Raw genomic sequence first — 14,400 nt, forward strand, 5'->3', positions numbered from 1 at the left:
GGTTTTCAGAGAAGATCTAAAGTTTCTTTAAATACGATCGACGGCTCAGATATCACAAAGTCTGCGAGTCTGGAACATGTTCACAACCGTACATTGTAATAGCAGATGTAGCTTAAGTATTGTTTGTTAGCATTTGTTAGCTGTCTGCACCATATACTTTCTGTTGACTTCCAGTATGTACCAATGTCCCTCTTTTTTTTTTTTTTCTTCACTTTTTCCAGTGTTCGGTTGCATTTCCTCAGAAGAATACATTCAGCAGATGATTTGTGTTGATCCATTTGTAAAGCTGGAGTACAGTCGATCAGTGCCCTGAGAGGGACGTCTGAGGTTATTCTACAGTGAAGTGTGGTGACTCGGGGAGAACTTGTCCTCCTGCTCATGTGAATGGAGCGGAGGACGGGTCTCCTGTCTCCTCGTCTGTACCCGACCGAGAGGCCGAGTGAGCGGAAGAAGGCAGCGAGAAGCAGAGGAGTGTGGGTCAGTGTTTCAGCAGTCACATGACGAGAGGGTCGGGCCTGATGTAGGATGAGTCACCCCTCCAGGCGTCTGGGAGGAAGGCGCCTCCTGCTGGTTCCCAGTGTTAGCACACAGCAGTGTGAGCAGAGCTGTAAAGCCCCTGCTTGTTTTTCTGCTCTTTGAATCGCCCCCTCTTCTCCCCTCCTCTGTGTGGAAGACTTATCACATCTTATCCATATCAAGTTATATTATTAGGCGCGGATGAACGCTCGCCAGTGTAAGCAGCCGTCGTCAACATGACTCAGCACATTTTCAGTCTTTATTAGGCGTGTGAGGAGGATGTTTTCCCCGTGTAGAGGATCTTTCTTTATGGCCTGCCAACCATCTGTCAATGTTCCACTCAGGCTGACGTTTAGCTCAGGGTGCCGCTGATTGCTGCTGTTCTTGAACACACGGCTCATTTACTAGTCAGTCAGTCCACTGTGCTGGATTTGAGTGGACTTCTCTCCGTGCGTTGTGTAACTTAAGTATAACATGTGTTTAGTGGTTGGTGCATGTGTTGCCTTCGCGTCTCTTTTATGGGATTGTAGATGTTTTCTTCTGTTTCTCTTTTTGCCTTGAGTGGACTTTCTCTTTTCCTTTTCTTTGAGATTAAAGTATTGACTCTGTTTGTGGGGCTTTGTTGGTTATTTACTTGTGTCTGTGCTTTCTAGAACTTTTCTAAGTTGACTCTTTTTCATAAATGATGCTGACTTGCAATATTGTTAGGCTTTAAACCTAACTGGCACAAACTGTTAAAACACACATTTAGCATTTTTATTTTGCGTATTAAATTGGTATTTGACCAGTAAGGGATGTTGTATTCATGGTAAGGGAGACCTGGCTAACAACAAAGGGCGGTAGCCTCGTGGTTAGTGTGCAAGGATTTAAAAAACCCTCAAAGCTCCCCTCCCCTGCTCGCTCTGAAATAATTCAAAAGAAGGAGCCATGGATGCGTCCATAAGTCCTGTCCTTCACTTGAGTCATGCTGCTGTCTCCAAGGTGACCTTGTGTTGTTGGAGTGACTTGGTGCCTGTCGTCCTGTAGGTGGACCGTGCATTTCAAATAACTTGTGTGCTCTCACACCGAGCTCGCAGCTTTTGTTGAACTTTACTGTTAATGATCACAATGAAAAACGTCTTCCCGTGAAATGTTTGAGGAGCTCACGTCGCATACAAAACAAGTCAGTAAAAGATGAAATGAAAGGCCGCTCTGTCACTTTGAATGTTTACCTTTAAAGGTAAGAGGCCTCAGAGTCTCTCCTTTATCGAGCCGTTGGCAGGTGAGGAGGTCAGAGGCCTTTAAACTCCTCCTGACCCGTCTACAAACACTTCCCTCTTTGATCCTGTTGCATCAGCGTTTCTGTTAAAGGCTCCCTTCTTCGGATGTTTTTTAATTAAATCAGGTGTTCACTATATTTATCATGTGATTAAAGAGGCCATCTTTTATTCAGACAATCAGCTGTCAGGGGAATCAATCCAAAATGTTTACACCGCAGTGCTTGCCAGGGAAGTGTGGGTTTTTTCCATCACATCACATGACATGATGAGTCATGCAGCTGCCTGTTTGTTGCCTGTATCCTGGTTGTGTCTGTGACGGTGTCTGATGGTTTCTCTCTCTCTCTCTCTCTCTCTCTCTCTCTCTCTCTTTCTCTCTCTCTCTCTCTCTCTCTCTCTCTCTCTCTCTCTCTCTCTCACTCTCTCTCTCTCTCTCTCTCTCTCTCGTCCCCAGGTCCCTCATGACCGTCAGCCGTGGGCTACGGCTCCGCGGCGCCCCACCTCTAGAGTGGTCTGCTGCTGTACTTAGGACCCTGTGATTCCTCTTCTCACCTCTCCTCCTCCCCCTCCCCCATCCCATCCTGTCCCTCCCCGCCCCCACCCCCTCCTCCCCCCTCTTCCCCCCTCCCTCGCGTCGCTGTGCTGGACGTCATGAGCATAGTAATCGCGCTGGGAGTCACCACACCTGAAACGTCTTACTCAGATATGGCTGCTGGATCAGAGTAAGTACTCCCGACGAGCTGATTCACAGCGCAGGCCTTATCTCTGTTCTCTCACCCTTCACTTCCACCTCTGACACATTTCACTCTCCCCACGGACGTGTTGACATCTGTTGATGCGTCAACTTTATGCAAACAAAGCCAGTATCACAGGTTGTCAACAAACTTCCTGTTGAACCTGATCATCAACATTACCGAGAAGGCCGCAGGCGGAGAAAACAAAGGGGAGTTTTAAAGTTATAGAAAGGGCACATGGGACTGATCAGCACCTAACGTCTGACCTACCGAGCAGATTAACGTAACCCAAGGGTGATGCTTCCAGCCAGCAGCTGCAGGAGATTATTCTGTCATTGTTTGCAACGGAACAAATTAAAAAAAAAAACACTGAGCTTTCATTCCTTAAACTGGGAGGTTTTTTTTTTTTTTTTCACTTTCAGTCTCCAAAAGTCTTAAAAACAAACAAAAATGCATCGCTTCTGTGCGACACTAAAAAGTTCAGTTTGAATCAGCTTTAATAAAAGTCTCGGTTCATGCAGTTTGATTTGTTCTGTAAAAAGTCAAATTTCATGAATATCTAAAGAGTGTAAATGATGTTTTCAATGGACTCTCATAACCTTCAGTGTAACGTGTAGAGACTCGATGTCAGACTCTTTCCCCTGCACTGTCTCAGATGTTTTTAATGTTTGTAGATAAGCTGGTTAAACGGGGAGTCATCTGTGAACTCTGCTCTGGTTAACGCGTCGTCAGATCTAAGCTTCTAATCATTATCCCAATGTAACGAGTGGTTGGACACGTCCTTTTCCTTTCTGTCCACGTTTACCTTTCGGTCAAAAAAAGAAGCAGTCTGTCAGTGATCCTCTCATCGGGCTGATCATACATAGATCACACTCTGCACGGCTCGTGTTAATATGTCCTCTTCACTCCGCATGAAGAGCCGAGTATCCTCACTTCACTTCATTGACCTTCATTACAGCTGTCTGCTGCAAGCTGTTGATTTTAAAAACATGAGAGGAGGAGACTCCAAAGTTAGCTCCAGGGTCATCAGTCAATTCTCTGATCGTTTGGTTTCAGCTGCGTCATTGTGCACACACACACACACACACACACACACACAGAGTGGGAGTAATGGCGGGGCACTCTGCAAACTCACCCTGTTCAATGTCATTCCCTCCCCTCAAAAACAAAAGGACCCTCGGACACAGCAGACGAAGCGGTTTCATATTAAAAATCTGAGTCCCTCTGACGCTGCCCTCTGATCGGGATTGCGGGGCCACAGGCCAAACTGCTGCTTACTTTAGCTCACTTAAATCCTTCATCTTGTTTGGTAATACAGTTAGAAGGGACATGACGGGAAACTTCAAACAGCAGCCTGTTGTCCGTCTGAAAGCCACTTCTAATGTTACACTGCACTTCTTAAGGCAGTTATGACCTCATTTTTAAACGACAACTTCCCTGTTTGTGATGTCAGAATGGTGAATAAGTGACTGATTATGCTTCATGAAATAGTCACTTTGATGTTGAATTGCTGAGTTGTCGTTACAGTTTCTTACAGAGGTCTTGTAATCGTTACTTTTTTCTATCAGGATCCGTTTGTAGAAAGAAGGGACCAAAGACGGCCTCAGTACCAACAGTCACTGACAGTAAGCCTTCTTATGTGACCCAGCTTATGTGGATTGCATCGCTCTCTCTCTCTCTCGCTCGTCCACCACATTAAAGTTTCCTCCCACGTTCGCTCAGGAGGATCGTTTCTGAAACTCAGGAAAAACAAGCCACACAATGCTCACAGCTCCATGTCGTGTGTGTTTGGATTCTTTTAAACATGATTGAAGAAGTTGGAGAGTTCAGAGATTGGGGGGGGGTGAAGACAAGGTTGTTTCGATGACGCCCGGCCAGACTTTAAAGGGCAGAAAAAAGGAGTTGCATAACATAATGGCGGCCTGCATTCCATTTCCTAAACGGCATCTCTCCTCGCTTGAGAGCAACTTCAGGGTGTTGGCGCCATCTAGTGGCTGATCCTTGACCAGGCCGACTTCAGCCTGTTCAAAACATTTCCTTGATTCTGTCCCAAGTGTAGCTGTGCTTTAGAAACATGTTTTAAGATGATGCCTCCTCTCCTCATGCTTCTTCTTTGTGTTTGACTTTGCAGCCCTGAGTCAGTTGAAGCGAGTCCTGCCGTGAACGAGAAAAACTACAACAACCACAGCTGTGGGAGCGCACAGAGTCATGGGTATCGGGGACTACCATATGCTGTGAGTTAAAAACAGCTCGTACCTAATCGCCAGTTCTAATCATAGCATGTCTAATTGTATGAAATCAGTGGAACTTTCCTTTTTCTATTAAAGAGTAGCTTCATGGAGTCAGAGCTGGATGTAAAGAAGCAGCCTCGTCTCGTTTCCTAACTTTGTGTTGCTTGTTCTGTTAGATTAGAGCAGTAAGAGTAAAAGTAAGGATTGGGTTTGCCTCGAGTTTTGATTGAGTACATGAATGTCTATCCTGCTATTAGTCTTCTGCAACCACAATCTACTTCTGTTATTAACAGCTGTACTGTTTCACATACCTGTTTTTTTGCCCTCATTTTCATTCGTCTCCATTTTCCGTTTCCCTTTTCTTTTTCTTTTTTTTGCCTGAACACCCGTTGTTTGAAGATGCAACAGTCTTCCGTTGTGTGTTGTCAGGATCACAACTATGGCGCGCCCCCTCCCCCTACCCCACCCGCCTCCCCGCTCTCCCAAACCATCATTCCCCGCATGGATCTCAACGGCGTGGTACGCGGCTCCCGCTACCACGACACTGCTGAGGACAACTCAGCCGACAGCGACAGTTCCTCAGACGAGGACGGGGCCGTGGCCGGCTGGTGTCACTGCAGCCTGACGCCGGACGGCCTGCTCATCAAGTGTGACAACTGCAGGTGAGAGACAGGGAAAACCGCCCAGTCAGGAAGCTGTTTGCAACTTCTTGTAGTTTGGAATATTCATTTTTGCAAACAGAAAGACGAGTCTCCTGTAGGAGCACACTTTGATTTTATATTAATATTCTAATAAATGGTTCCAGGGTTTTGATTTTGTGAAACATCAGATAAAGCCTTTTGTTTTTTTTAGTTTTGATGGGCAAGTACTTAGTTTTTCCGAAACTGTCGGGCGAGCATGATGTGCTGCCGTCTCATAACTCTTGACTGCACATGACTTGTTGTCATTTGGTGTCCTGAAGTGTTTGTGTGTTTTTGTTGCAGCGGTCTGGACAGGAGGAAAGGAGCAGAAGGCCAACACAGAAAAACAGAAAATGTCTCAGGTACATTGTCCCCTCGCTCTCTCTCTCTCTCTCTCTCTCCCTCTCTCTCTCTCTCTCTCTCTCTCTCTCTCTCTCTCTCTCTCTCTCTCTCTCTCTTTTTTCTTCTTTGTTTTGTTTTTTGTGTGAATTCCCAAGATGCAGTATGTACATGAAGAATCTGACGGGGGGCTTTTTATGATCGCAGCTGGAGAGAGCAGTGCCACAGAGAGCGGTGACGAGGAGGTATCCCCCTCCACCATCTCCTACACGGCCACCCAGCACACGCCCACCAGCATCAAACTGACCGTCAACAGGGTGAAGAGGAGCAAATCCAAAAAGAGGAAGAAGAGCACGGAGAAGGCTCGAGGAACGCCAAAGGGCAAGAAAGTCAAGGTAAGAGCTATGGATTAGCATCAGTCACGGGAAAGCCCTCGAAGGAGCTCTTGCATTCCTGTAACACGCCGTCCACACCTTGACTTCGTTTGTTTGTTTTTGAGTTGCTGCCGTGTCTCAACGTGGTTTCATTTTCTCTTTTCAGGCTTTCAGAGAGGGTTCAAGGAAATCCATGAGGATGAAGGTAACGTCCAAGTTAATCGGACATGTTTGACGCCGGAGTTTAGTCTTTCTGTTCGCTTCATGCTTCCCCCCCTCTCTCGTTCAGAACTCAACAACCGAGGCCAGCGTGCTAGACGAGAACACGGCCGAGGGGTGGGAGAGCAGGATCCGCCAGTGGACGGACCAGTACGAGGAGGCTCTGGCGAACCAGTACAGTGCCGACGTCCAGACGCTTCTCCAGCTTCACCGCACTGCCAGCAACGCCGTCTCAAAGACGGAGAGCGGCGCCACACCGCCTCCCCCCAACGCACAGATCCAGGCCTCTGTGGACACCATGGACACCATCAACCTCACGGAGCTGGCCTGTAACAACACGGTGCTGGGCTCGCAGATGCAGGTCAGTCCCGTCACACGAGTTATCAACTCAGCTTCTTTCATCAGCCTGTAAGGACGAAGCCAATCAGTCGTTTAAGAATCGCCTCGAGACTTCTCACCGCAGCGACTTGAAAGAAACTTGAAAGTTGAGACTAGTTTGTGACTAATCCAAAAAAAACAAAAACAACGTTTAACAAGATTACAACGCGTTTGCTGGTTTTTCAAAAATAGCGCCCTGTCGAATTTTTCCCGCCTCAAAGGGAAATTGCAGCCTCTTTGAATGTTGGCTCCATTTTCACACACGTGACTGAAACGTTCAAACGGTTCAGGAATGACTCGGGTGCCAGGAGCAGCGAGACGACCTTAAATGGCTGCAGCGTGATGCGTCCGATGAACTAACGCTCACATTCTCCTGCAAAGCTTTTTGACAACAGACCGTTCTGTTACTGTGAGGGGCTTTCTTTTTCAACCAGCAGCAGCCATCACACTACAGGACGTCCCTGTCTGTCTTAGTGGGTCGGGTTGTCTCTTTTATTCTGGGACTTTGGGGATCTAAATTAGATGACAGTTTTCATGGTTATGAGCGAAATGACTGTTTCTGTCTGTCGAGTTCTGTGGCTTCAAGAAATGAGCTAAATTTGTCCGTTTAGCGTTTCTGAAGTTGAGCTCATGTTTCCAGATCTCTCATTTGATCATGTTTGAGCTCTGAATGAGTAGTGTTGTTTTTCTTGGCTGTTTGTAGCTCCAGTTGGGGCGGGTAACGCGGGTGCAGAAACACCGGAAGATCCTCCGAGCGGCGAAGACCCTGGAGGCGGACACGCTCATCATTGAATATCGGGGGAAGGTCATGCTCAAGCAGCAGTTTGAAGTCAACGGGCACTTCTTCAAAAAGTAAGACATACGAGCGTTCCCCTCAGAGACACGCCCGCTGTGGTAGAATCACTTTGACGAGCGCTGTCCCTCTCTCCTCGCCAGACCGTACCCCTTTGTGCTGTTTTACTCAAAGTTCAACGACGTCGAGATGTGTGTCGATGCGAGAACGTTTGGAAACGACGCTCGCTTCATCAGGAGGTCGTGTACGCCCAACGCTGAGGTCAGACGAGTGTTTGTCTTTGAAGCTTCTGTTGTTCGCTCCCTTCTTTAATCAAACTAAGATCTGCACGCCGTGTGTTTCCTTCCCAAGGTCCGGCATATGATTGCTGACGGCATGATCCATCTTTGTATCTACGCCGTGAGTCAAATTACAAAGGACGCCGAGGTCACCATCGGATTTGACTACGAGTTCAATAGCTGGTGAGTACAGCTCAATATTTTCCCCCCGAACATTAACGAATCACTTGGACCCATGTTTGTGTGGAAGCATATTTTCAGCACTACGTCATGTTCTCCTCTCTCATCACAATCTGCCAGTAATTACAAGGTGGACTGCGCCTGCCACAAGGGCAACCAGAACTGCCCGGTGCAAAAGCACAACCTGAGCCCCAGGGAGAGCCTGCTGAGTCCCCCCTCCCTGCCGCCGCCCTCCTCTGTGGTCGGCGCTGAAACCCGACGGAGGAAAGCCCGGAGGAGAGAGCTCGAGGGTAGCACTTCTGGGGACAGCAACCAGACCCCGGACCAGATCCAGGAGGCCAAAGACAGCATTGGGACCAGTGACGCAGAGGTCTGTGTGAAATATGGTTCCCCATCATAAAGTCTAACGATAGCGTTCAGTGTCATTCACATCCAAAAACACGAGACCACAAAGTATGATCCAAACCGGGAATGTTTTTAGCAGACAGAGGTTCAGTCTTTTTCTTAACATGCTCCTTTCTTTACGATCAGGAGAGACTGCTGGACGAGGTGAAGGGCGAAGATGGTGAAGAAGGAGAGGTCGATGAAAACGGGGTCGCAATCTCCAGTAAAAAAGTACGATGTTTTAGATATTTGTTCCACGTAATCAAAGCAAAAGATGGGGGGGGGGGGGACCGGGACCTAAATGTTTCAGATGTTTCATCCCCTCTTGTGTCTCTGACTCATTGTAGACGTGTAACGCGCTGGAGAGACGGCGGCGGAGAGCGGGAGGAGCAGACACAAAGGAAGAGGGTGTGGAGGCTGAGGACGGGGCAGGAAACCCCGCAGGGAACACTGCAGCTCCCAGCAACGCTGGAGTAGGGATCAGCACCCGACGCACCACCTACGTGATGGTCAGGGAAATCAAACTGTGTCTGTTGATTTCTTGATTTCTCCTGGGTGTTCTTCTGTGATTTTTGTTCATGTTATGTTTAAATATTCAATCACAGGACCCGCCATCCAATGAAGAAAAGGCTTCATTAAACAACCTGACTGCCCCAGCCGCTCCCCCGAAACCTGCACGACCAGCCAAGCCCCGGCCCAAAAGTCGAATCTCTCGCTACCGCTCCAGCTCGTCCCAGCGTGCGCGGCGGCAGCGTCAAGCGCTCGCCCAGCAGGCGGCTGCTGCAGCCGCCGCCATGGCAGCCACTCCGTCATCGGGTGATCAGGGTGCTGCTCTGGATGAAGAGGGATCTCAGGGCCCGTACGGTGCCGAACAAGAAAGCAGTTTAGGTCATCTCCTCGACGGAGACGGTCAGGCTCTGAACTGTATTAACAGAGGCAATTTGCGCTACCCCAAGACAAAGAAGGTAGGACGCCGTCACACTGAGGGACGTTACTTCTCTTGTTGTTGTGTCGGCGGTCCTATTCAGAGAGTCCTTTTTGTCTTTCTACTCTCAGTATTTGGTGACAGAGTGGTTGAACGACAAGATACCTGCAGGGGACAAGATCCACCAAGAGGTGCCGGTTGAACGCCCGCTGCGGATAACCACCGACCCCACCGTGCTGGCCACCACGCTCAACATGCTGCCAGGCCTCTCCCACTCATCGCTCATCTGCACCACGCCCAGACACTACGTTCGCTTCGGCTCCCCCTTCAACCCCGAGAGAAGCCGGCCGCGCCCGCTCCAAATGGACGGTACTTACGGCTGCTTTAAAAAGGTGAGAGACGTTACTGCCAGGCGCTCACTTCAGAGAAATACAAGACCGCCCGAGTGTCCTCAAACAAGCTTGAAATCTTTAAAATCTCTGAAAAGCATGACGGCGCGTTGCATCTTACCTGTCTTTATTGTTTTAACATGGCTGTTGTCTCTTGCAGAGATGGTTAAAACAGCTGGAGGATGAGAGCTGCTCAGCCAGTGTGGAGGACGGCACAGAGTCGACCTCCTCTCAGCAAAGCACCAGTAGCAGATCCACCCCCAACCCCCTCTCCACTGGTTAGTTCATCTGTCTGCTTTTTTTTCTCCTCTTCATCTGGTCGCTCGCACGTGCACGTCAAAGAGGAGGCCAGACGAGGAAGTGGAGAGTGAAGCAACAGCGTCAGATATACAAAACACTAATGTGCATGTTTCCTTTTATATGGATGCTTTATGTTTATCAGAGCATGAATATAAACAAAAAGAGCGGAGGAGAACAGAAAACTTAAAGCAGCCATAGATTCGCGTGAACAGTGCACGATTGCAGGGAACAGTCGTCAACACACGTTGTACCCTGGTTATATCCATCTGGGTGAAAATGTGGTTGTGTGCGTTAATGCCTTGTTAATGAAGGACTTCCTGTTGTTGTTTTTAAATAAGTCAAAGTTTAAAAGAACTAGTCGTAGTTGAATTTAAAAAAGTGACGTCACTACAGTCAAGAAAAACCATTTTCCTCTTGATGCTCACCCGACTTTATCGTTCTCTTATCACAGAGGTTAGCGCACCTTTCAAGAAGCGGCGTTCCAAGTACATGTCGGAGACGACACCAGCACCCCTGGACCACCTGCTTCGCCCGCTGTCACCCATCACACCACCGCTCCCCGACGACTCCCTCCACCGGCTGCTCCAAACCCCCTGTGGCTCCCTGCTGCCAAACGGCCTGATCTACTCGCCCATGCCCTCGCTGCCCGCCAGCCGCTGCAACACGCCGCTGCAGTTTGAGGTAAGGGTCCAGCCCCATCAAGTCCCGTCATACACGCGTGTGGATCAGTGGGGCCTGGATTCAAAAATACACAACAGCAAAACAAAGAGTACAGTCAGCCGTAAGAGTGCAACGAGACTGAAAAGAAACGGAAACGTCTACACGCTCGTTAGTTTTATCTGTGTAGAGCAGCAGCTTCAGATCAACAATCGACACGTTTCAGCACCAGACCTTCACCAGAAAGCTTTCTGGTCTTTTCTGTGGCGTGGGCTCTAATGCCTTGTTCACATTGCTCCTCCAAATCAGATTTTTAGCACATCTGTGGGTTGTTTTTTTTGCCACTCTGAACACAAAAAGCCACACGAGATCAGATTTTTCCAAATCGGATTCAAACCACATACGGAGGTCCGACTCAATCTGAACGTCTTGGTCGCTTAAATGTGTCGTCTGCGTCACTCAATGCGACACCATTGAAAAATAACAACAGTGACATAGATCTGTGAAGTTAACTTAGGTCAGTGAAAGAAAACAGCAGGAAATAGTTTGCATCAGAAATAATCACACTTCTCTGTCATCCATTTAGCTGTTGTATTTCCTGTTACCATAGAAATCAATGTAGATCAGACCACGTCAATACGGACGGCCAGATCACATCTGATGTGATGTGGACAGTCAGTCAGTTAGACCGGATTCTGATCAGATTTGTGCGGCGGTCTGAACGAAGCCTTAGAGACCCGGGTCGGGTGATTCATCGTCCTCTTGGGTATAATTAGTGTTTCTAATTACACAGAAGCAAATCACATTGTTAATTCTGAGGATACACTGCTGCTTGTTAGCCGATTAACCTTCAAGGCTCGACATCATTGAATGTGTTTTGGATTGACGTCTTTGTTATGAATGTTATTTCACCTGTTCAGATGGTCTAAATATGCTCTGTAATCACCCGTCTGTTTAGAACATATCATCGCCTGAGGCGTCTCCTGTCCATCGACCAGAGTCCATCTCTCCCGAGGTTTGTTTACGCCTCTCTTCTCTCTGTGACGCTTCATGCAAACAGTTCAATACCATCCACCTTCGCTTCAAGGACGGCAGTTTAATTTTCTCCTCTCCCTCTCGTGTTTTTGTTCTTTGTTGGCTTTTATCCAGCCGTGTCTGCAGACGGACTTTGAGGTCCCTCGGCCCCAGTTCCCGGACCTGTCCCTGCCCTGCAGCCTGGAGAGTCCTGTGGCTCTGACCTTAGACGACTATTCCCTTCCTGGAGGCCACTCGGGCCAAGATTCCTCTTCCCTCGGGGCCAGTTCCCTAAACCCAGTGTCCTGCCCCTCATCGGACCTCAACCCTCAGAACAGGGAGCAGTCCTTCAGGACAGAATTCAACCTCATATACACCTGCTCGCCCCTCAACGCAAACCTGGGGAACCCTGTTGCCACAGACCGCCGCCTCTCACAGTCCGAGGGAGGCTTTTCCCCGGCAGAGTCCTTCCACAGCTCTATAAGCGGCCAGGGGCTTCTGGGAGACGTAGGCCCCGGCTCCATGTCACCCTATGGCGAGCCTCATTATGGGGGAGGCTACCCGGATAGTGGCACGCCTCCTCACACCAGCAACCCGCCACAAAAGAAGAAGGCAAGTTGTCCTCGTCTTCCTTTACGATGTGACAGGTTCTCGCCTTGTATCTGTTCTCTCAGGCCGTGTGCTTTGTGCAAACTGAAAAGCCAAACCTCATGATGTGCTTCTCCCCTTGCTCTGTCTTTGACCTTGTCTCAAATATATGATTGGTCTTTTGTGTCGGCCGGTCGAATCCAAAAGCGACAAGCATTTAAAAACCGATTTTAACTATTTTCTGTGTATACCTGATGATTTCCACTTTATAGCTTTGACCGTTCCTCCTCCTCCTCCTCCTCCTCCTCCTTCTTCCCTCTCCCCTCCTCCTCTCCCTCAGTCGTTTGCTCCTTGAAACTTTTTGCCAAGTCTCTCTTCCACTTTTCTTCCAAGGCAGAGGGCCAACCAGCATACCATTAGTCTGCTGACAGGGAAGCCAGATTACCAGGCTATAGCTGTAAGAAGTGAATACAAGCCAGTACAAAATATGGTGAATATTCTCCCTACAACTACATCTTTAGAAGTGTGCATGTAAATATTGTTTCTCTGCATCTGCATACAACACCCACGCCATGCACCGACGGCTCCGCCCCCCCTTCCTCTCCCACGTATCTACATCCAGTTACAACGCTGCAGGTCCAAGTTCTCTTTATGCCATTTCAGTCCAACTCATCAAAGAGTGTTGAAGGTTCATCCATTGCCTTCAGCACAAGAGGCCAATGGTTCATGACTTCATATGATGGTCGTGAGATGCAGCTTGTGTGTCTTTGCTCCATCTCATCCATGGCTCGTTTCAAACTGTGATCATTCATGTGTGCTGGAAGCAGGTCGAAGACTTCCTGATTCATCAGAGAAGGATGGGCTACATGAATGCCTGCTAAAGGTTTAGGGGGGTTTTCCTAGAAGCAGGATTTATCAGTCTAGACCAGCTCCACTACATCATGGGACAATAACCATGTCACACCTAAACCCAAATGAAGGGCTGCACCTGGAATACCTGAACACCCACAACTCATTACAAAGATCTGGAGTAGAGCGTTTATTGTACCTTATCAACTCCAGTCGTCCGAGAAGTATTCAGTTAATTTAAAAACAACAAAACGATACAATGAAGTCTGTCTGTTTTTATTCTGACCTCGAGCCTTTGGACTGTCCACCTGCCCACCTTCCTGGATCTGGATCCACATCAGTAGCACTTCCTGTTCCCGGGCTCCACTCGTCCAAACGTGGACTTAAAATACTGATTCCATGTGTCAAAGTCTAAGACAGAACAGAAGAAGATGAAACACCAGAAATAATCATGAACACAACAGTCATTTCATTTAAACAGAAACAAATGAAGTGGAGCACGATGTTACACTTACACAATCAACAAGCTGCAGCGTCGGACTGTTCACTAGTTTCATAAAAATGATGGGTCTCAAAAAAAATCGAGATTCTTATTTTGGGATTTTAAATTGATTCATACCTCATCAGTGGGCCGATCAGTCACTTCATGCTAAGTGCTAAAGCTAGCTCTGTAATAAAGTCACAAAGTGTCAGGAGATCCTGAAGTACTCATCCAAAAACAGACTTTGAATCATGAATCCAGAACGGAACCAGATGGTGAGACAGCCAAAGCTCCTCCTTCTCAGAGACATGCTGATTTTTACTGTCAGTGATGTAGCGTTATCATTTCATCGCTGCAGAGAGGCGACTCATCCTGCAGCTTCACTTTGACCTGAAGTGTTCAAAGTGACGGAACAAACAGCTGAGGATTACTTTAGATTTCCAGTAACCCTTTGACTCTTGAGTTAGCATCACAAATGACACTTCTTCTTCACTTTCAAGAAACTGGAGCCACCAGATGTTTCACCTTTTTACTCGAAATAAATTGTGCAGAACCCGTCGTGTTGACACAAATTGACCCCGCGTTTCAGACGCAGGTCAAATGTTTCCCAGAAAGTCCAAATCTAGCAGGAGAGCCGCAGGATCACATCAGACCTGAGTGATAACCTGCACAACATGACCTCTGCATACGCCTGTAAATATGATGAATAAAGCCAGAATGCAGAAAAGAGCTGCTGTCATGATCCTGCTCCCTGCCTCTTTCATATCCTCCACATCTTCTTTCTCATGCCAGCATTAAAGCGGGACCAGTGCTTTCATTCTCATTGTCAATAGTG

General features: G+C 48.0%; 1 protein-coding gene across 5 annotated transcripts in view; it reads left to right on the forward strand.

The window, feature by feature from the left end:
• The window catches only part of setd5 (SET domain containing 5), a 31,412-nt gene that overhangs the window by 13,105 nt on the left and 3,907 nt on the right, over positions 1-14,400 (forward strand). The window contains exons 2-21 of one of the 5 annotated variants that reach the window (XM_079340567.1): positions 2,227-2,494; positions 4,638-4,740; positions 5,137-5,399; positions 5,721-5,779; positions 5,964-6,151; positions 6,297-6,335; positions 6,420-6,710; positions 7,431-7,579; positions 7,664-7,781; positions 7,872-7,981; positions 8,099-8,348; positions 8,510-8,593; positions 8,710-8,871; positions 8,968-9,327; positions 9,419-9,679; positions 9,837-9,954; positions 10,428-10,657; positions 11,592-11,648; positions 11,783-12,259; positions 12,633-12,725. In XM_079340567.1, coding sequence (XP_079196693.1) covers positions 2,424-2,494; positions 4,638-4,740; positions 5,137-5,399; positions 5,721-5,779; positions 5,964-6,151; positions 6,297-6,335; positions 6,420-6,710; positions 7,431-7,579; positions 7,664-7,781; positions 7,872-7,981; positions 8,099-8,348; positions 8,510-8,593; positions 8,710-8,871; positions 8,968-9,327; positions 9,419-9,679; positions 9,837-9,954; positions 10,428-10,657; positions 11,592-11,648; positions 11,783-12,259; positions 12,633-12,725 — 3,483 coding nt within the window. In that variant the 5' untranslated portion in view covers positions 2,227-2,423. The remainder of the gene's footprint in view (positions 1-2,226; positions 2,495-4,637; positions 4,741-5,136; positions 5,400-5,720; positions 5,780-5,963; positions 6,152-6,296; positions 6,336-6,419; positions 6,711-7,430; positions 7,580-7,663; positions 7,782-7,871; positions 7,982-8,098; positions 8,349-8,509; positions 8,594-8,709; positions 8,872-8,967; positions 9,328-9,418; positions 9,680-9,836; positions 9,955-10,427; positions 10,658-11,591; positions 11,649-11,782; positions 12,260-12,632; positions 12,726-14,400) is intronic. The other 4 variants (XM_079340568.1, XM_079340569.1, XM_079340570.1 and 1 more) reach the window with 4 other exon arrangements.

This window comes from Symphodus melops (genome assembly GCF_947650265.1).
Source record: "Symphodus melops genome assembly, chromosome: 4".
Taxonomy (NCBI): domain Eukaryota; kingdom Metazoa; phylum Chordata; class Actinopteri; order Labriformes; family Labridae; genus Symphodus; species Symphodus melops.